The sequence below is a fragment of the Bemisia tabaci genome, chromosome 1 (genome assembly GCF_918797505.1).
Source record: "Bemisia tabaci chromosome 1, PGI_BMITA_v3".
Lineage (NCBI taxonomy): Eukaryota > Metazoa > Arthropoda > Insecta > Hemiptera > Aleyrodidae > Bemisia > Bemisia tabaci.
The window spans coordinates 54,855,587-54,877,230 of NC_092793.1; the positions used below are offsets into that span (position 1 = coordinate 54,855,587).

General features: G+C 39.0%; 1 protein-coding gene across 7 annotated transcripts in view; it reads left to right on the forward strand.

The window, feature by feature from the left end:
* The window catches only part of LOC109043168 (uncharacterized), an 83,337-nt gene that overhangs the window by 54,748 nt on the left and 6,945 nt on the right, over positions 1–21,644 (forward strand). For 6 of the 7 annotated variants that reach the window (XR_011900433.1, XM_019060277.2, XM_019060278.2 and 3 more), the window contains exons 2-14: positions 4,333–4,597; positions 7,913–8,104; positions 9,440–9,703; positions 10,682–11,079; positions 11,515–11,716; positions 12,403–12,660; positions 13,755–13,919; positions 15,118–15,315; positions 15,992–16,131; positions 16,748–16,935; positions 18,067–18,301; positions 19,028–19,155; positions 19,928–20,084. Coding sequence is in view for 6 of the 7 variants with exons in the window: in XM_019060277.2 (XP_018915822.1) it covers positions 4,346–4,597; positions 7,913–8,104; positions 9,440–9,703; positions 10,682–11,079; positions 11,515–11,716; positions 12,403–12,660; positions 13,755–13,919; positions 15,118–15,315; positions 15,992–16,131; positions 16,748–16,935; positions 18,067–18,301; positions 19,028–19,155; positions 19,928–20,084 (2,777 nt within the window). In the remaining variant the exon portion in view is untranslated. The remainder of the gene's footprint in view (positions 1–4,332; positions 4,598–7,912; positions 8,105–9,439; positions 9,704–10,681; positions 11,080–11,514; positions 11,717–12,402; positions 12,661–13,754; positions 13,920–15,117; positions 15,316–15,991; positions 16,132–16,747; positions 16,936–18,066; positions 18,302–19,027; positions 19,156–19,927; positions 20,085–21,644) is intronic. The other variant, XM_072303760.1, reaches the window with a different exon arrangement.

Consider the following 21,644-nt stretch of genomic DNA (forward strand, 5'->3'; position numbering starts at 1 on the left):
CAGATGACGTCATTGCGTCGGCGTTCGAGAGAAGAAAGTGAGAGGAAAAAGCAGAATTTTTGGAAGTCCGAGGCTCATCGGAGCTTAAGCCGAAACGCCATTCTAGCGCCGAAAGCGAATGCATAAGCCCCACACTGTCGCCAGGTTACGAGGAATAATTTGATTTCCTCCCGTGTAAACAAAAGAGGATGGGCCAAAGTGGCAAAAGCGAGGCCGTGCTAAGCTGTCGGGCACAGAGTCGTGACGTGAATATCGGATCCAGCTCCGCGGATGTCATGGACGTATTACCCCCAGGACCCCCTCCCCCAACCCTCGTCCAGACCCCTGAGAACTCAAAGATTCAACTTAACAAAGCGTCTGCGTTGTAACTTATCGTTAGTCCCCGCTTCGTATCGTTACTTTAAGGTGGATCCTCAGTTTTTGCAGTATGAATTTGACGTATATGTCTGTTAAACGGAACTGTATGCATTATGACGTGAGCCCTGTTATGCATATATTCTAATTGGTCTCAGGGCTCATGGCTTAATGCTCATAGTTCCGTTTGGCAGAAATACGTCCAATTCTGGGTACGATTGATATATTTCAAATTTTAACCGTTTAGTACGGATTATTTTGGTAAAATCGAAATTTCAGTCAGTAGATTTATCATTAAGGAATGTTCATCATCCTTCCAAATCTTAATTGTCCTCCAAAATTTTAAAATAAAGTCAAAAGTACTGTTTCCATCTCTCAACCAATTTCAATGTATCGAGATCGATGGTCAACTGGAAACAGTAGTTTTGACGCTTTTTTAAGTCTCTGGAAGATGGTTTTCGGCCCGAACATTCTTAAATGATTCATCTACAAACTGAAATTTTGATTTCCTCAAAATAATTCACCTGAAGGTTACAATTTGAAGTTTATTGATCATACCCAAAATGAATTTTTCAAAAGCTGGAAATGCAAGAGTGCACCCTTACTCTAATCCAACAGATAATCACCGCAAAGTCTAGTCATCTCCGTTTCTTACATCATAATATTTTAACACGACCAAGTTGGTCTTCAGAGAGACAGATACAGGGTTATTCAAAAGTCACGCACCACTGGCCATAACTTTAATTCTAATTATGATACCTATTTGTGGTTTAAGACGTTTTTCCTCACATTGAGGGGAAACTTTTTTAGGTACTTTCCAGTTTTTGATCCCCTCGGGGGGAGGGGGCGAGGGGCAACTCAAAAATTTCAAATGGCCACTCCCCTCATGTCCAGTGGTGCGTGACTTTTGAATAACCCTGTATAAAGAGATGCCTTATGCCTACATTCTGCAGCAGTTTTGTTATGCTGCTTTTGTTGGCCAAATTCCGGAGCTGACCAGCAGGCTGATTATTGAAATTGATAGACAAAGCGAAAGAAAAAGAAGACACGGGGAGTACGGAGCGATCGTATTGGTTGAAATGCATGGTTCCTATAGACTAAGGGAGAAAATGATGGACTAAATACAGGGTCTCTCGTGAGTTGCCGTAAGTTAGTCTAATACCTACCTCCTTTGTCTATTGTAACCACTCGCCTCCACCAATAGGATCCCACCATATACCTTTTGTCTGCTTTGTCTACAGCTTTGTCTATCAATTTCAATAATGGGCCCACTGCTCTGTGTCCTACCCTTAAAGTCGCAGCTTGAAAGTGCGGGGCCCTCTTCTTCTCCCTCGCCGGACGTATTTGCGTACGAACGTCTCCGTCCGTCTCATCAAAACGAGACGGGATTATTGTGAGACAGAAGTTATGCAAGGGCTCTCTTAATCCTGGCTAAGTCCTTCAAGCTCTGTCATGCCGACGACGACTCCGGCGACGGCGCTGGGAGCCGCAAGCCCTCAATTCGTCGTTCCTCTGACGTAAGGGCGTAACTTGATTTCTACGTGACCCCTGTGCTCCGTATAACTCTATGCTTTCTAAGGCTCATGCAAAAATCTAGATACGCCCTTACGTCAGAGGAGCGACGAATTATGATACACTTCCCGATCTCGGCGGCGGCGTGGCACACGGGCCAGGATGCGCCGCAGCACCGCAACGAGGTGAGTGGAACAACGACGCCGCCTGGGAATCGAGGAACTGTGTTACGCAACGCTCCCAGGAGGGCACGATGCACCGGGGTACCGGGTAGACGGGCCATGGGGCACGGGGCTCCCTCGTGCGGGGAGGCGGTCGAGGGGGGGGGGGCTAATTTCCGCGGACGCCCGTAATCATACATCTTATGCACTCGCGCTGAAATTATTTCATCTCGTTCATGCAGATTTCTTTCACCTCAGACACGACGTTCCAGTCCGGGGTTGCCACTTTCCTTTCCACCCAAATTAATCACATTCATTAGAAATGGGGGTTTTAGAAGAAATAAGGGTTTGCCAACGCCCTGAAGGGCTTTCGGAGGATAGGGGACTTTGGCGGCTAGGAGTCGCAGAGCACCAGAGATCGCTATAAAAGCGGTTTTATACGTGCCGCGTTAAGCAGAAAGGAACCAAGCCACATCAGCTGTTGCCAAATTTAATCGAACACTTTCATTTTTCACCTGGCAACGGTTGTGCGGATTTTTGTGCAAATTTCAGTAAATTTACCAATTAGATCGAATGAAACTCCTTAAAATTTTGAAAGAAATGCGCAAAACTTTCTCTTTGAAAAAACTTATTTGCCCAATTAGAGGAGGCAGCTGATGGGGCTTGGCTCCTTTCTGCTAAACGCAGTCCAAATATGATTTACGATGAGTCGGACAAAAATAATCATAATGCGTTGATTAATTTCCCCCTCTCTTGAGTATGGTAAATTCTACCATAAGGAAGTAGTGAATCCTGCCGTGTTTGATCTATGACCCAGTGATGAAACAAGGTGACGACAGTCAGTACGGCAAAAGAGACTTGAAATCGTTCTTTGTTTATTTGTGCGCAAGGCTATTCTTGCATTTTAGCCCCGCATGTCATTGACGGCTTGCTTTAGCACCTCTTCCTTCTTGTTATGAAAGCTCATCAGTGTGTTGAAGATTTTACCAAGTTTCTTCCAAATTCCAGGGAACGGAAAGCCTGAGTGCCACAAAGAGGCTCACGACTTTAAGTGGCTGTTTTCTTACTCCATCGTTTAAGTCCCTCGCAATAATTTTTGTATTTGGATGATTTTTCATAGTAGCTCTCAGCAGGCACGTAGCCAGGATTTTGTATCGAGTAAGGAGGCCTTGGTTGTGTGAGGGGGGTCCCCTTCCCAACCGAAGGGGGTTGGGGGTGCGGCTTAGCGCTTCTGATTGACCGGTGGTGCAGTTTGGTCTCATTCCTTGCGTGTACATTAGATCAGGTAGATTTAGGCATAAGCCTGAATTGAGTAAAATTTTCGATAATCACTCACTTGTTGGGTGCTCGACCGGAGATCTGGTCCCGAGGAAGAGAGGCTGGTGTCTGGCGTGTGGTTGCTCGCTGCGTGACGCATCGCGTATCGCGGGGCAGAAGCCGCGGAAATTACGAAGTGGCCGCACTAATTATCACTTCCTCGGTCAGTCGGACAGCGGCGTCCGCGTTCGTCTACTTTTCGAGCCGCGCTCGCCGGAGCCGGAGCACACAGTCACCGAGGCTCTTGAACAAGATACACTCATTCTTTGACGGTCCAGTTGTGGCCCCTGCGCCCTACGACCGACACGCGAGATATATCCACGAGATCCCGTGAATTTCCTAAAAAATGCAGCACTCGCAGCCATCCGTTAGAGCACTTTCCCGAATTCACCGGAGAAGTGTTCATTGCAGTGCTCCCATTTCCCGGAACTGGTTCCGAATTCCGGAACTTTTGAGATTTTCCTGAATTTTTCCAGGAACTTTTGAAATTCCCGAAATGTTCCGGATCTTTTGCATTTTCCGGAACTTTTGATAAAATCTAAAAGGAATCCAGGATCTTTAGACGGACATGGAATGGGAGCAATTGGAACAAAAAAGTTGCGAATCCCGGAACTTTTGACGGGCATGGGATGGGAGCATTGGCTCATTGAGGTACCGTACACGGAGAAAAAGTGTTTGGGGTTATCCCTTCAAATTATGGCACGACCCCAATTCCTTGGATGATATGGGCATTTCCAATGAATCGTGGTAGTACCGCAACATTTAAATTAGTAACCTAATTAATTTGAATACTATCACAATTAATTGGAAAGTGCCCTTATCATCTATCAGCCTCTACCTCTTTTTTCCCCCGCGTAATTTGCGGAGAGTAAGTGTGACTGACAGTGGAAAAGGGGAAGCCAAAATCCTTTAAAATGTACTTGTGCGTATCCTGTAATGTATTTATTAGAATGATTGTTTTAATGTTGAATGATTTGTTATGTTTCAGATAATGCTGGATAATGGGGAATTCGGGGAGTTCTCAGCTGCACTCGGAGGTCGGGCACCAGGCCTGGGCCTCGTTTCCGCGGGCAGGGCCCCTGGGCGCGTCGCAGTCGCAGGGCTTGGGGGGCCCGGGCCCGTCCCTGGGGCCGCACTTCAAAGTGCTCCCGGAGCGCGTGCCTGGGCAGCGACTTCGCGTCACCGATAACGGGGCCATCCTCCGCAATTGTGGCACCATCAGCGGTCGCAGACACTACCAGCTCCAACTTCCGGTACGCCTCTCATCCATTTCTACGTCCTCAATCTTCTACTCCACTCTCTTATCATTCAGTTGTCCATCAGTTATTATTCTAATGAAAAAATTAAACACTAAGAAGTGGCCCGAAACTGTATGTAACAAGTCAGTCTCATACTGGTGCGCATTAGAGTTCTAAAAATTTATTTTTGACTCTAATTTTCATTTTTGGTATTCCTTGGCTTTGTTTCCCCGCGAAATGGTGTGTACTCAGCACCATTTCTCCAAATTGTTTCATTATTCTAATTGACGTCAAATCAACGACCAGACGGAATTTCCTCATGGAATCAAGTTATGACATTGTTGTACAGAGTGTCCAGCATCAGAATTTTCCTGATTCTATCAGGATTTTAGTTTAATCTGGTAATCTAGATTTCATCAGGATTTGAGGAAAAATCGGTCGTAAAATCAGGATTTGAGAAAATTCGGTCGTCCGATCGGTTTATAATCAATTTACATGTCCTATACAGCTTTGCCAGCCAAATTTGGAAATAAAGTGCAGGTTCATTTTATTCCTGGATTTTCGTGGAAAATTCTGGACGAATACCAAATACGCATGTGAATCTTGTCAACCTCGTCTTCAATTCATTTCGAGACTTGCCGAAAATCAGATGCGAGATTATAGAGCCAATGGGGTGGGGGGAGGGGTTAGGGGGGATGAGTTGAAACTATTTTAACACTCGAGCTAACATACACAATTAGCAGGAAGTATTGGGCCACGCCATAGGAAGGAGGGAAGCCGTCGATAGTACTGTCAGTGAGAAATCCAGAATGGAGCAAGTGAGGCAGGGGCAGGAGGGGGAGGGGGGTAGGGCTTGTGTGGAGCTTCCTACTCATTTCCTCATCAAGCTAGAAAAAATAATAAAGCGGCTCCATTCAACTAAAACAAATCGAAGCGTCAACACGCTAAACGCTCTCGCGCAAACAGGATGAGGTCCCGATGAAAGGAAGACACGATGTCGTCATTTTTCAGGCGAAATCAACCTAATTTTTAAAACGAGAGACAATATCGGCCACTCTATTCGATTATGGTAACCGTACCCTTAATTTAGTATCCATAAACCTCTCTTCGATTTTTTATGTAAATGTAACTGGAAAGTAAGGCCAATATTTGGACAGAGTTCATCAGAAAGGAACGAACCCACATGAAGTTGAAACTGAGAAAAAGAGGTTTGAATTTTTATCCCTGCATAAGGCTCAATGTAGAAAATAAACTTTAACCCCTCTTTACACACACTAATATCTTTTTTTCGAATCTCAGATTTTGGCAAGAGAAAGTAAACTACTAGTGGCGAAAAACATTCTTAACTCAATTTTTTCGAAAATGTGGGTTCGTTAATTTCTGATAAACTCGATCCATTTAGAACGAGAGAAAAGGGATAGTATCATTTTCGAAAAAAATCAACTGGTGCGGGCCCTTAGGCACGCCTTTAGTCTTTAGCGCGCCTGTATGGCAAAAGCCCTGGACCAAAGACCGAAATTGGAATGTTCTTACCGTTTGCTTTTAACTTTCATTCTCTGGCAAAAAAATATGAGAAATTCTTGCACGCAGCCGGTCAATTTCCAGATGAAAGAAACGTGAAGTTAGGAATTATACTTGCATTAGGACTCTATTATGCATTTCTATCCAAAAATTCCAGTAATTTTTCTTCTTTAGTTAGACGCAAAAATCAGCGAAATTTCGAGCATGGATCGTGCAGTCGTATTATTGCAGCAGAACTTTAATCGTTTGAGCCAATAATGCGACGTGGAAATGGAGTCACTTACCTTCGTTTGGGAAACTACAAACTGCTCCATTCTCGAAAAACGATTCAGTATTCCGAAGGAAGCGTCACCGTACAATTTTGGATGGCCTCGAGATCGAGATAAGGACTATCCGTTTGTAGAACCTGAGACCGAGGACGTAAGGACATGTAACAAAAATAATAATAAAACGAAGGGAGTTCGGGACTCCGCCTAACATTCCTTGAATTCCCTGCCATTTTGAGATAGTTTTCACAACTTGTTGCCGCCGTTCAAGGGCAGTCGAGGCATCTCTTTAAAATTTCCCGACTCCTGCGTCGGAAAATGCGGGAAGATGTGGAGCATTGACCGCCGAAAAACTTTATGAATCGAAAAAGTAGTAGAAATTCAACACCATCCAAATCGGGCGATCGTAAAATTTTCGTCTTTGTCGCGTTCGTTTTTTCCTTCTTCTTTTTGTCTTTTGTATGATTGATGCTCGTGGGAAAAGTCGCCTTGTAAAGATGCTCGCGAAAATCTCATTTTTATGATTTTCCTCTGATGATCTCTCCTCGCTCCATAATGCGCTGACTGGATCTCTGCATGCGCCTATTTGGGGATAAGACCTTTGTGTTACTTATGCCTTTTATAAACCTCACCAAAATGCGCTGAAATTATGTACGGGACATTTTTATCACGACTGCCGGGTTCATTGGTTCACCTGGCTGTCCTACTGTCGGCTCACATCAATTTTTTCCGCTCCTAGTGGAGAATTTGCATGTACATTTTGTATTGCCCCTTCATCTGAGGCAACCTAAAGAGCTGCTCTCCTAGTATTTTTAATAATTTTTTTCCGATTTAAGAAATAATGTAATAATCGATTTAAAAGTGAGAAAATTAACTGCGTAGCACGTCATCTGGCGATATCTCCCATTTGAACACAAGTATGTTTTAGCAGATTAGATCATTTTGATATACCTTATCCCATTATAATTGTTCAATTTATGAACTGAGCTTATCCTCTTGATCAAATCAATCAGTATAAATTCCACTTAATTCACAGAATTTCAGACACCTGAAAATTATCCATTGCTTACCTACCCCTCTCAGATTTAAGTCGTTCTTGAAGAAAACCACTCAGTCATTAAGAAAAGAAAAAGGAGGTGTTTGCATTTCGGGCATCTTGAATGACGTAGGTCGGTACAACGAGTTTATCAGCGAATTTCTTGGAAATGGTGTAATTTATGGGAAAAAGTCATTCTACAAAAAGTGCTTGAAATTATATTGTGAGTTGATTTAAGCAAAAAAATCGGACATTATGGTCCGTTTTTCATACTTCGAATTCCGGATTTCGCTGGCCAGGTTGTACCGACCTACGTCACAGGGTAAACAAACCTCAAGATGCAAACACCTCCTTTTTTTTCTCTATGCCGTTCAGTTGACTGCAGACTCCGTTTTGGCCATAGCCAGGTGATGATTCCTGCTAGAGGCAGCCAAGCCTCATTTTAGTTGACGCAGTGAGTAACAGGAAGGAGGCGAAGAAAATAATGGATTTTTTTGTTTGTTTCAGGTGCGATGCCGAAGCTCGAGCCAAGGGCGGTATGAACCGGATCCCAACGCCCGGGTCGTCTACGGAAGTGAACCGGATTTGCGGTTTCCCAACCGGGAATATCCCTCCTACACTAACGAAAGTCCTGCCAAACTCAGGATTTCTCGGTCTAGGAAGAAGTACAAAGCACCACCGGCACCTCAAACCAATGGAGTAAGTAATCTTACCCATGCTCTCCCACGGCGCACGGTGGATCGAGTCCACTACAGAGGTCGGACATGAAATTTTTGACTAAAACTGCAAATATTGATGTTTATTTCGTCACGTTTTAAATTTCAAGGAGTGCGGACAGAAGAAAATTTTACGAAAAAACCAATGGAACTACTTTCAGAATCTCAAAGTTTTGTATAAACGGAGCTTTTAAAGCGTTTAAAGTTTCCAAATTTTGTCCAACCTCTTCCATTGACTCCATCCACTGTGCGGCGGTGTGGCAATTCTGCCGTGCCAAGTAAGAACGCCGTATAAGCCATAAGGCGTTGCCTAATATCCTTCGACAAATCACGAATTTCCTGGAAAATTTGTGAATATTTTATCTCCAGGACTCCTACCATATACCACAGGATGGCGTTTGTAATTTGATCCTGCGTAAAGTCTGAAAATTGCAAGGAAAAATATTCATAACTTTCTTCAAAAATAAATATTTTCAAAGAAGAAATTTGGCAACATTCGAGCTTATACGGCATTATTATTCCGACAGTCTTGTAGGCGCTATGCGTTTCACGCCGACCGCTGCTGAACGCACTGTGTTTGACGCAATGCGTGAAGTGTTCACGCAGTCTTGTAGGCGCTAAGCGTATCACGCTGACCCCTTTGTCTTTGGTGCAATGCGTGAAGTATTCATGCATTCTTGTAGGCGCTATCCGTTTCATGCCGACCGCAGTAACCGCACTGTGTTTGATGCAATGCGTGAAGTATTCGTGCAGTCTTGTAGGCGCTAATATGTGTCACATGCCGACCGCCGCGCCGAGGGCTTCTCCTTTTCATCTCAAGTCCTCGTCATCATTTCTCCCTAAGTCGCCGTTCCAGGCCAAATTGCGTGTTGGGTTTCTCTCTTAACTCGACTAATTAAAGGTGCTGTCTCTTGTATCACTGAAAGACGACACAATTATAAATTACTATACTCTCAGGAAATGAGAGATTTTGTCGCCTTTTCTCGTTTGTAATTTTTTTTCAAAATCCGATTTTTTTTTAAAAAAATTGCAAAATTTGCCGCCCCTTTGATTTGCCACCATAGGCCGCGGCCGCGGCCCATGTGGCCACCCCTTTAATCCGGCCCTGGTTTTATCAAAGGAAATTTGGCAACGCCTGAAGGTTCATACGGCGTTTTTTCCTTAGGACGGCAGAACAACTCTTGGATGATACTTACAATGCCTGCCACATTTTTACAATGGATCACAACACCGTATGATCATTTATATCATAACATTAACTTAAAAATTTCATTCAATAATATGTTTCATATACTCATCAAGGTTCAATTTGTTTCAGCAGTTGGATAGCTCTTCTCCCGACTCGTACCAACATTGGGAAAACAGTGGAAATAGTTCTGAGGTAACGGCTCCAGTTCGGAGGCTACGCCTGTTCAAGACAAGAGCTGAAACCAGCAAGAAAGTTCGCGGAGGCCCGGAAGGAGAGAGCACTCATAGTCAAGATGCCTCCCTGCGACAGTCTTCTGCTCATAATCACAGACCTCCACACATCGGCCAATTGCAGAGAAGTCTGTCGTCACCTCAGTTCCAGGTGCAACACAAGGTATCCATCCAACTCCTCCTAAGCCATAAAGCAGTGACCATCAGGTTTTTCCTTATAGAATAGAAAATACTCCTTGTGTCTGTCGAAGGCAAATAGTCAAATCAGGCATTTTGTCAAATGCCTAAGCAAATAGTCAAATACTCTTACTCAAATTGAAATTTTGACTTTTTACCCTAATTTTAGATAAAATAATTAGTTGCTCCTGTGAGAAAGAATCATTTGTATAAATATGCAGCATACAATAGTATTTTAAACGATTTTAAGATCCTGAATGCATATTTCTCATGAAATTTTCAGCATGTCATAAAACATAGAATTTCTAAAATTTTAACATTTAAATGTACCAAAGGCATGTGAAAAGGAAAGAACAAGGAGAGTTCGCGGATTTGAAGAGTTTTTCTTCCCAAAATATTGAAAACCTGTGAACTCCTTGCCATTAATTTACAGAATTCCGTAAACTGTCAAAATTTGACTATCGGCCTAGGCATTTGATAAAATGCCTGATTTGACTAATTGCCTTCGACATCTCTAAACTTTTGATCAGTCCCTTCAAATCTCATACAGAAAGTCCTATTTTGCTATTCTTCAATAGCAGAATTTGTACAAGAAAATTGCTTCTCGTAATAGTGAGTGGTGAGCTTAATTCACGTTTTCTTTAATTTAGTAGAGTAAGAACCACAGTCCAATCCACCTGTAGAACCTTCCCCTGCATTCCAGTGGAAGTTGCATTACCATTAATAATAGACAAATTTTCTCTTCAGAGGTTGGAAACATTGCAAATGGGAGTATTTGATTGTTTTACTTCAAGCTGTTCGACTTATTTGAGAAGATGACTGTACCAGACTGAAATCTGGCCTGCAGTGTTTTAAAATGTTTTTAATGTTGTCAGTGTTTTTAAATTAGGGTTTCATTCCAAGGCACTCATTCATTTAAAATATAATGGATTTTTTATCATTATAAATTTTTTTTTAATTTCAGGCTGAATTAATGAAAGCAACCGAAAGAATTAGGATGCAAAAAGGTGTTCGTGAGCCACCAGTCGGAAGAGCAGCTGAATCGCCATCGTCCTCTCCCATTTTACGTTCACGTGAAAATATTGTAACTCAGCGACCATTATCAAGGAATAGTGTTGATTCCAATAAAAAACCTGTAAGCAAACAATCAGAAAAAGAAATGAGGCCCAGAACAAAAATTGAGGACAAGAAAGCATTAGAGAACAAACAACCTCCCTCGAAAGAACGACTGGTGAAAAAGGAATCAACTAAAACAAGACCAACAGAGCCAAGGGTACGCGGAGAGGGGTCCACCGGTCGTGAATCCACTCCAGAGATCATACCAAGGAACAAGCATAATGCAGATGGAAAATCATGGGACATGTAAGATGTCATTTCTCTTTTACAATCCTAAACATGTTCCTTTCTTGTAAGAGGTTTCTGTAGAAAAACAGGGCTTCCTTTAGAAACAAGTAAAAAAATAGACAAATAATTTGCTGAGTAATCATTGCAAAAAGTGATGAATACAATTTATTATTTTTCACGACTTATATGCACTATTTCTGACTTTAAACTTTTCTGTGAAGCCAGTACTTAGAAATGTTTTTACAAAACTCAATTATCTTTTGAATGTTGCTTATTTTACAGTTGAACATGTCTCCAAATTCATTGTGTTTAGATCATTCATCTGAAATGAATTCATACAAGTGCATAATGTATATGTATACCATTTTTCTAATTAAGCAAAACATTTTTTCAACTCTTCCTTTCATTTTACATACCCCTTTAATATTTGTTGTTGTTGTTTTTCGTCTTCAGAATACCTACAACAAAACCAATGGCACCAGTGAAAACTTTCTATTTTGGTATGGACGGAACTGGAGTTCCACCCACTGACTACTTGCGAGAGAGTGAGGCTGTAGAAAAATTTGCTGCAAGTTTGCAAACATCTTTACCCGCAAACTTAAGCAATGAAACATCAAACTCTGAAAGCATCAGCAGTGAACATGCAGGAGATGAGGTTTGTTCTACTTATTTTTTCTCATTATAATTTGATGAAATTCCTAATCACACACCTATAAAAGAGAACTGTGCTCCAATGAAAATTATCTAAAAAATGTTATATGAAATGAAAAATAGAACTTAGGGGCGGGATATCAACATTAGAGCAATATTTTAGCTTTATTGAGGTATCCTATTTAATATGTAATTGCTCTTTAGCCAGGAACTGACTCATTGAATTTATATTTCATTCATGCATTACAGGTGTGTAAAATGCAAGGAATGCGGAGGTGATTTGTAGGTCTCTGCCCACAGAATATTTTTAGTAAATAAGACTTAGTAGGATGCCAACATTTATTTGTAGAGAGTGTTATCCCAGGAATTAGGTTAAGGACGAAAAGGAACAAAAAGGGCTGACCCGGACGATAGTGCAAGCAGAGAGACCGGAAAAAGGAACTAGAAAAAGTTGACTTGAATGTCAGGACTAGCTTTTTGGTTGGACAGACAAAAACTGGAAAACCTGGTGAGATATCTTGATAAAGGGAATTTCAACATGCTCATAAAATTCTATCAGCAGGCATTCAGATGGGACTAACTTACATATACATATATACCTAACATTCATACGTGTATGACTTATATACATGAATCAAAGTCAAAATTGTGTTATTTGGGGGCAAAATTGATATCGGTTTAATTTTTCAGAGTGGTGGTGAAAACAATGGAATCTCCTTGCAACTTCGACCAACTTTACCTAGGAAGCAGTTAGACATACCAAGATTTAGTCCAACAGCTGCCTGGAGATTGTTGTCAGCTCTGGAGTCACCAGTGCAAAGTGAGGAAGATGACCTCGTAATGTTGGAGGAGCGAATCCCTTTGCCGGCCCCACTGCACCATCATGAAAAATCGGGAGACAGTGGTATAAGTGGTGATGCCAGTCCTCATTCCACTCATAACTCTCAGGTGAAGAAACACCATCTTTACACTCTCTTTTTCTTTGATGACACTAAGGCAACCAGCTTTTTTTAAATGTGAAAGTCGCTTAGTTGAAATTTTTAGCATGCTGCTCTCTGGGAATGGCAATCAATGTTGCTAGAATCTTTTTTTTAACCAAGGTAAATAAATTGAGATTAATTACAAATCTGGAGAGAATGTCAATGTTTATGGGTTAAGGAAAATAACGTGGATCACAAGGAGTGGAAGAAGAAAAGACACGGATGTTCAGTTTGAAGGGCTTGCTGTGTAAGTTCGTTTTAACCAGTAAAGTTGTTCTTTTTCCCATCCTTTTTTTAAGTAGCCAACAGACAAATCTGCAATAACACCTCCTGTAACTTATTGCTTAATCCCCACCTGTCCTAGCAGACTATCGAATTAGGATCACCTGGCCGGGAATCAAACCAAGTACCTTGCCATCACAGAGCAAGTGCCTAAGATTTGCGTACTCTCCTGCAGTCAATAATCAATGACTGAGTACAAAATAAATTCATCTTTTTTTTAAACCCCTACCTATCTGAAATCTCTTCGTTCACCTTTCATTTTTTATATTTTTGCACTTCCTCCCATAATTAGGTCATCTTTATCATTCAAAGATTAATTCATTATTGCCAGAAGTGAAATGGAAATCATATTAGTTATCAAGATGAATAGGGTTGAAAATGGCAAATTACGGGGAAAGATATATTGTTTTTGCAGCTATTGATTCAATGAAGTTTGCTTGGGTTCTAAGTCCCTGCTGCTAGGTTCTATGTATCTACAATTTGGACTTTTCGCAGCTAAAAATGAATAAAAGCCAATTTAAAAAAATTTTGTGGGACTGATCATTTTTGGTTGCATATTGAAGTCACTTATATCATACCCTGTTTTATTTTTTAACATTTTATTCTATTGAACTATCAAGTACTCAAATAACTCTTTTGGATGATTTTTCTGTACAGTACATAACCAGATGCAAGTATGCAATTGCGTTTTGTCAGCTGCTACTTACTTTATTTCATCATCAATACCTTTGTCGTTAGCATTAGTACCTCTCTTTTTAACTCTTGTCTTAATTATTTCAGGCTGCATGGACACCTCAACAGGATTTGGAAGAAACCAGTTCCGATGGAGGTCTTGAATCAGCTCCAGTCTCGCCAGAGAGCCTGGGAACAGCCAAATTCTCTCCTCGGTTTTCCTTGTCATTACCAAGAGATGATAGACTATCATTGTATGTCAAACCAGACAAGGTAATAAAATGCATTGTAAGCCAACAATCTTCAGTTTTTTTGTGATGAAATTTGTTGGTTTCAATAGTTGATAGCTCAGCAGTAAAACTATTAAAACCCCAAAGGGGAAAAAAGTTAGCTCATTTTCAATAAAAATGCTACTTATTTTTTTTTTTTTTTTTTTTTTTTCATGAGTTTTTCATGGTAGTTTTGCCCTAAATTTTGTATGAAGCATAAATTACAGTTGAAATGCAGGGCTCATTGGGAAGGGTCAAAAATCGGAGAGAGTGTGATTGGTATAATTAACCAGCCTTGCTGATCCTTGCAGCAATGAAGAAATCACCCCCCCCCCCTCCACACACACACACTCCAACAAATCCTCTTTTTTGCTAATTGTTCTCCTTTTGATAGTCAGTTGTCCAAGTGGTTACAATTTTTATCCTAAAAACTTATGTGCCCAAATGAAAGAGTGCTACCTTGTTCTTTCTTTTGATGGAAAGAAAGATAATTTTAATGTATGCATTAGTGAGAGTACGGAAGGTGTATGGTGAAGAGAAACTACTTCTCAAATTTAGAACTTCATTTTTTTTATGACCTTCCAAGCTCCAACTCCTCTCAGTGTTGCATGACCTAGAGAAGATAAGTCCTAATGACTGTGGCTGTGGCACACTAATTGAATATCATCCAATTTATGCTCTGATAATTATGCTAATTCAAATGAAGGTACAGTTGGCCTGACTCAGCCACTTGCAACAATCCTCAGGTCATTACCTCTTCTGGAGCTGCTGCATTCAGTTGTTCTGTATCTGTGCTCTCAATATTTCTCTGTGTGCATTTTCTTTTTTGACTGTGTATTTATTTATGGATATTTTTTGCTGAGCTAAGATGGGTGAGTGTCAAGTTATTTTCTTGGGTAATTTTCTTATTTCCATATCTTCTCGTAGTGTTATCCCTTTTCTAAAATTAAAACATCTTTGAAGAAAGTCGAGGAGAATTTTATTTATATAGTTAGTTAGTCGTAGGTGGTAAGTGATGTAGTAGGTTAGAAGGAGTAAGTAGAGCCTGGCACCTTTACTCTCTAGCATTGTATTTAAATGTTGAATTTTTGTGTGCCAAGATCTCATTTGTGGCAAATAACTGAATAGGTGTGACTTTAATTGATGTTTATCAAAATTTTCAATCAAGTACTTATGTTTAAAAATAATATATAATTTTTCAGATGGGATACAGTGATAGCCATCAGCCCTCAAGTCTTCATAGTCTGAAAAAACTCCGACGGTCCGTCAGTGGAGCATTTGGAAGAAGTGTAAATAGCAACAATCTGTCTCATGATAGTAATTTGAATGAGAATTGGGTTTTGAGTAGAAGTGTGCCAAGTTCATTGAATCATCGATGGAGTGATTCTTCTCCAGAAAATGTTAGTATTTTTTTTTATTTCAATTCATTTTTTTGTCATTTATCGCTCAAAGCTGAAGCATAGTAGAATTTATTTTATTTTATTCATCCAAAATCTTGTTTATCCTCAAGAAGTATTTGCTTGCTCAAACTTGGCAATTTTGATCCTTGCATATCAACTGAAGATTCTAATGATGTATGACCCATTTCAAATCCGCAATTGTTGGGGTTAAAATTATTGCTCAGCTGAACATTTGGTTTTCCTTTACATGAAATCCCAAGTTCTATCATCAAGTTAGTATTTTCTGTCAGTCACAAAGTATTTCGATAGCTATGTATTTTTATGAAACTACTTTCTCTATTTCTATATTGAATTTATTTTTCCATCACTCTAAAAAGCTCTAAAGAAAGAATAACTGTTTAAAAAATCACAACTTATCGCGCAAGCAAGTACATGAATTCTACGTAAAAAAAATATTTTTTTTTTAAAAAAAAAAAAACAATTATTCCTCCATTTCAATCTCAAGCCCTTTCATTTTAATTGTTTTTCTTTCACTTCTTTAATTGCATCTACTTTAGCATTTATGCTTTTGTTTGTTTACAGCTTTTATTTCAGCCTTTTTTCCTTCTTTTGGCTGTAGTTTCATTTTTTCAACTAATTCTAAATTTCTCTCTGCCTTTGAATTTTTTTTTTCTAGGAGGATGATCTACTTTTAAGTTCTCTTACGAAGCAGCCATCATTTTCATATTTAGCAACTGGAGGCCATGTTATGTATCTTCCTGGACAATTACCAGAAATTAATCCAATAAGTGTTTCGACTATTAAGAATTCTGAACCGTAAGTGTGGCTTAATTGCTTCCAAATTAGTTTTATTTGTTTTTTCCATCTTTTACAAAGTTGATTTGCTTAAGAACGAAGTTTACTTACGAACAAAAGATAACTACAATCTAAGTTGCCTATATATAGCACACAAGCCTCAAGAAAGGAATGTAGCGAAAATAATGAATACTTGAATCAGGTGAAAACAAAAAAAATTGGACAAGATGGTCATTTCAAGAATTTGCCTATCCCCTCTGAGTCAATAAACCTAGCCAATATTGAACATACAGGAATCAAAATCCTTGTTTCATACGCGCATATTTATGTTGGTAAAAGAAATATATCCCTCCTCTTATATTTCATCTTTCATAACCACTCATCTTACATGCAAAAAATTTTGTTTGATTTTTCTTTATTTTTCTAAGGATCCCTATAAAAAGTTTTTGCTCAATATTCTGGTAGTTCTCAAAAGGTTTAATACCTATGCATGAAAAAAAAATTTAAGAATACAAGTGCAATGTGCCCGCCTGAATGTCATCTGATACTTACTTGTTTTCCCAGTTTCATCATGGATGCACATAGGTATTTGCATGGCTACAAGCATTTCTGTACTGACTGCAGCATGTTTTTTCAGGAGCTCCTTACAACATAATGAGCCTCAGTCAATGTCAAAATCCTGCGATGCATTGAACAGTAAGGAAAGTGCTCCCTGCAATCCTCCTAGGTTTAGAACTGGTCGTAAATTCACTTTCCAAAGTACAGTGCGTCAAATTGAGAGGCGACGCATAGCTGAGAAACTATCAAAGGAGGCTGAGCAAAAAGGTAAGTGAATTTCTTTTACTTGAACTTTCCTCTGAAATTTTAGTGGCTAGTTCTCTTTGAATGCCCATCACAAGAAAGACCAGAGTCTGCATGAATTAAATTGCGCCCTACAACAGTTTTTACTGGACTCTGAATCAAGCAGTGTTCATTCCTTGCCCTGTGATGTTCTGAACAACATGCAACAGCTAAGCCCAAGCACAAAGTTTAAGGTTGTCATATTTTCAAACCACAGAGACTGTATCGGCAATGTTTGGTGTTTGATTTAACTCAAGTAGCCTATAGTTTTTTTATGGTTTTATTGGAGTCTGGATAGTTTAAATTTGTGCCTCAAAAATCGTAAATATCCACGAGTTACTTTTAAAAAATTTTGTTGCACCAAGTGTTCTATGTGAAATTTTGATGAGGAAACTTGTAGCATAAAGTTTTTTGCACCCTGTCTGAAGGTACATTTTGCTTTTTTTAATGTAAATAGACCTAAAATTTCTGAATTAATGTATGCACAACATAGTTAACTGCTGAGTTTTTGCATCATGAAGTCATAAACTTTAATTGAACCATATTTTGAAATAAGGAGTTATTATTTCTGACTCATTCTGGAAACAACATTTTATGTCTCAATAGTTTTCTCATGCATATAAGTGGTTTCATAAATGACCTAAAAATTCTTATTAAATTATTGTATTCTTATATAATTCTTATCTCTCAGCGTTCGTAATTATTTTTTATATTTTAATGCCAAATTTGGCTGGCTAAACTACATAGAAAATGGTGATTGATTTCAAAAAACTATTATTCTTCTTTCCTCATGAATTTTGCCTTATTTTGATTTTATTCCAAGATGTAGGTGCAATAGATTTGTATTTTTGCTTTCCTTAGTTTGCCAATAGTTTTGTAACTTTTATATTTTTTTTATTTATTTCGTAAAATGTTTCCATTTGTTCCTTTTGCACTGAAGAAGACCGCAGTTTGTTGACGGTCGAAACGTTTTATTTGTTTCTTGTAAGTTTTTTATTATTTTTCATCATATGTAGTTTGAAATATTACTTGATTACTTTATTTTTGGCTCGTACCTCGATTTTTTTTTTTTAAATCAATCACCATATTCTTTATTATTTTGGTGCTTGATTTCAGAGCGACAAAGACTGAGTGAATTGGAGGCCATGAGAAGAGTAGAGGAAGAATTCCAAAGAAAACGAGAAAGGGAGAAAGCTGACATCAGGCATCAGTTACGGCTCTACAGCCTTACTCAAGGAGGAAGAGAGGCCAAAGAAGCTACGGGTGTCAATTTACCACCACCACCATCCACACAAATTCTCTCGGAATTTCGTGAGCCCAGGAGAGATTATAGAGACTACAGACCATCCAGGTAATTTGACTACGAAAGAAAGATTGACCTGATTATCTCATTTGGTGGGGCTCAAAATACATTTAAACAAAGTATGTATACTGTACTTACTATTCTCCCCCGCCCCCCCTCTTTTCTGTTTGAAGCTCTTCGTTTGAACTTCCAAAATGTGAGAAAGATTCCTCAAGTCATTACAAAGTACATCCTGTTTAAATGCAATCTTCTATTCTCTAAAGGCATTAAGTACCCATGTGTTATGTACATGTCTTAACCTCATAAAATTAAAAAAGTAAACATTGATGTTTCATGCAAAAGTTAGAAGAACCAGGAGTGGACCGGCAGGCGGGAACATAGGGAAAATCGCGGTCAGCTGATCGATATTGAAGGTGATCTTGGACCAGTTTGCCCCCTTTCACATGGAAAAAATCGACTAAAATGGGCCAGTATTCCTGGTCACTTTTTTGGTGATACTTTGCCCTTGAGAAAAACTAATAGTCACTCACAGTAGATGATAAAATACTAACCTGAATTACTTTTAATGAACCTTGAGTATATGATGGCAATTATAATGAAAATGTCAATAATTAAGATGCATTCATAGAAGTCAATCTTTTCAGTTCTCTCCATGATGTACATTTTTTTTTCTTTTTCTTTTTGTCTTTTTTTTGTGCGTGCCTAAAGTTTGTGTAGTTTTGAGGGCTCCGGTTCATTTTTCTTTGATTGGTAGACAATTTTATATCTTTTCAGGAGTGATGCTGAGTCTGCGCATTCCGATTCAGGAGTCAAAAAGGCCACCGTTCATCCTCAAGTTGTTTACCAAATGCCAAAAACAACTCAGGTGTATGTCACACCACGCCTTCATGCCAATCACTCAGGTATTATCTTTTTATACCCTCATCGTATTTTTCTCTTCTTCGACTTTGTTTGTAGAGTGAACCCTTTACAGATTCCATCGGGCAAGAAGCAAGCCTTTGGAACTAGAAACCATTTAACTCAAATGTATGAAATCAGAAATAATCTATGAAATTTTTTCTTTTCTGATTTTTCCTCTTTTTTCCTTTTGCCACTAGTATTCTGCTGTACATTTCACCATACAAATTTCAGTCCCTTTGTATTGATCTGTGGGAAAGTATGGCTAAGCTCTGAAAGTTTTGTGAGGTACAATAACACCTCGATTATCCAAAGATTTTTGATGAGGACCATGTTGGATATAGAAAAAGTCGGATAATTGAAGCAGCATGAACAACGTTATTTATGTGTGTGGAGGCAGGGGGAAGCTCACCCTGTTGACAGAAAAAAGACGTGATTGTTCTTTGTGTCTGCATATATGATTGTTTCCTTGCAGTTAAATCCGGTCATTTTCTGAATTTAATGATGTCTACAGCTGAAACCTCGGGTTATTTGTTGAAGTATTCAAGAGGTGCAGCATTTTGCTGTCCCGGTTCTAACAAGATATACAATTGTAAAGCTTTATCTCTCATTATTTCTTCGGAGTTGATCTACTCCTCTTTTCTGTTGGAGCCACAAATATATATCCTCATCATCTACCTACCTGTTGATCCCAACAGATCATTAGTCATTATAGCCCACTTTTTACAATTTTATTTTTCATGCCGACTCACCATCTCTATTTTGCCCTTTAATCAGGTGATGTTGAAATGCCCTCTCCTAAATCGTCATCATCCGATAACTATCGACGAAACTTTGCCCAAGGTGCTCTACCTCACTCTCTGGCCAGTTCAGATTCTGAAATTTCCCAACCCAATACCCGGCCAACTTCCCGGAATCTGGTCTACCGCAGCAGGTACCTAATTTTATTATTAAATATTCTCGTCCTATCACTTAACCCCACTAAGTACTAAAATTTAGTACTCTAAACACTCTTTTAGACCCCTGTACTAAATCATTGGTGATTCTTAATCTTAAAATGTGAAAAATCAGTGAGGAATACCCAAGTAGCATAAATTGCAATAATATAGGTATTGTATCAGAGTAAGGTAAATGATGTCTATTCACTAATTAAAGGGGCTCCTCTTGTTTAAATTTATTGAAATAAAATTGAAACAAATTGCATTTTTTTTTTTTTTTTTTTTTTTTTTTTTTTTTACATTTTTGGATTACAAATATGTACCTACCTACTTTTCTCATATATGGAACTCACATAGTTGATTGTTTAAAAGAAGCATTTATTGACCAAATGATGTAGAAATATTGTAATTTCATGGCATAATTATTTCAAAATTTCTGTTGCACTGTGCTACTTGGGTAAAAAAGGGAACAATTCAAAGCAAATGAGAAAACATATTATTCCTAAATGTGAACTTAATGCAGCTGGTTTAAGATCTTGTAGACTCTCCAAGAGGCTTGAAATTAAACAGTCCTTTTGGCAATTAAGAACCTTTGTTTGGTACATTACCAAGACTTTCCAAAAAAAACTGAAAGTCTGCCTGCTCTGAGCAAACTCTTGTATATACTAGGATACAAGCGGAAACTTGTGGCGTTTATAATTAGCATTCTAGTGAGCCTTCATTGAAGTCTTTTAGTCAAAAATTCGCATTTCTAAGCGATTCGAATGTCTTGAAACCTCCAGAGGATTTTTTTTTTACATGTTGCCAGAAAACCGTCTCAGAAATGTGAATTTTTCAACAAATGAGCTCAAGAAGGGCTTGTCAGAGAGCTGTTAAAAATTAGCAGAGTCAATGAATATTTTTTTCCTTTTGACAAGAATTTTAATTTTGAGATAAGTTTTAAACAAAATCAAAAGGTCATCCAACATTCAAACTGTGTTATATGCCTAAATCAGGTTTCTCCTAATTCAGTTAGTTGAGGTAAAACCTATTTTCTAGCATGCACAATTCTTTATTGATACTTCCAATTCTCTTGCATTTTTACTACTTTAAGATCCTTTTCAATGACTTTGACTTTGACTCTTGGAACTGATGTAGGTAGCTTTAAATTACCAGAATATCGCAAGAATTTAATTGTGCAAAGCGTCAATTTACTTAGATTTTGTTATGAGAGGGGGGCAGACCAGCAGAGGGGTTGCAGTTCCAAAAGCAAATAATGAGTTGCTTTAAATGACGTTTCTCCGAAACTTCTTTCCTACAGATTAGCTTTCCTGCTCATCCCTCAGTACCTAACCTTTTTTTCGCTCTAATGGCATGTTCCAACCAACCTCACCCCTCCTCTACCATAGCATAAAAATATTTTTAACATCAACTAACTTATTTTCCAACTCGGCTTTCAGGGATGATTGTCCTTTCTGAGTTGTTTGAACATGCATATCAATGACAAAGTAAAAAACTCGCCACTCATCAAATTAGTCAAGGAGGGATGTCGAATATTTTGGAAATTTTGGGGAAAT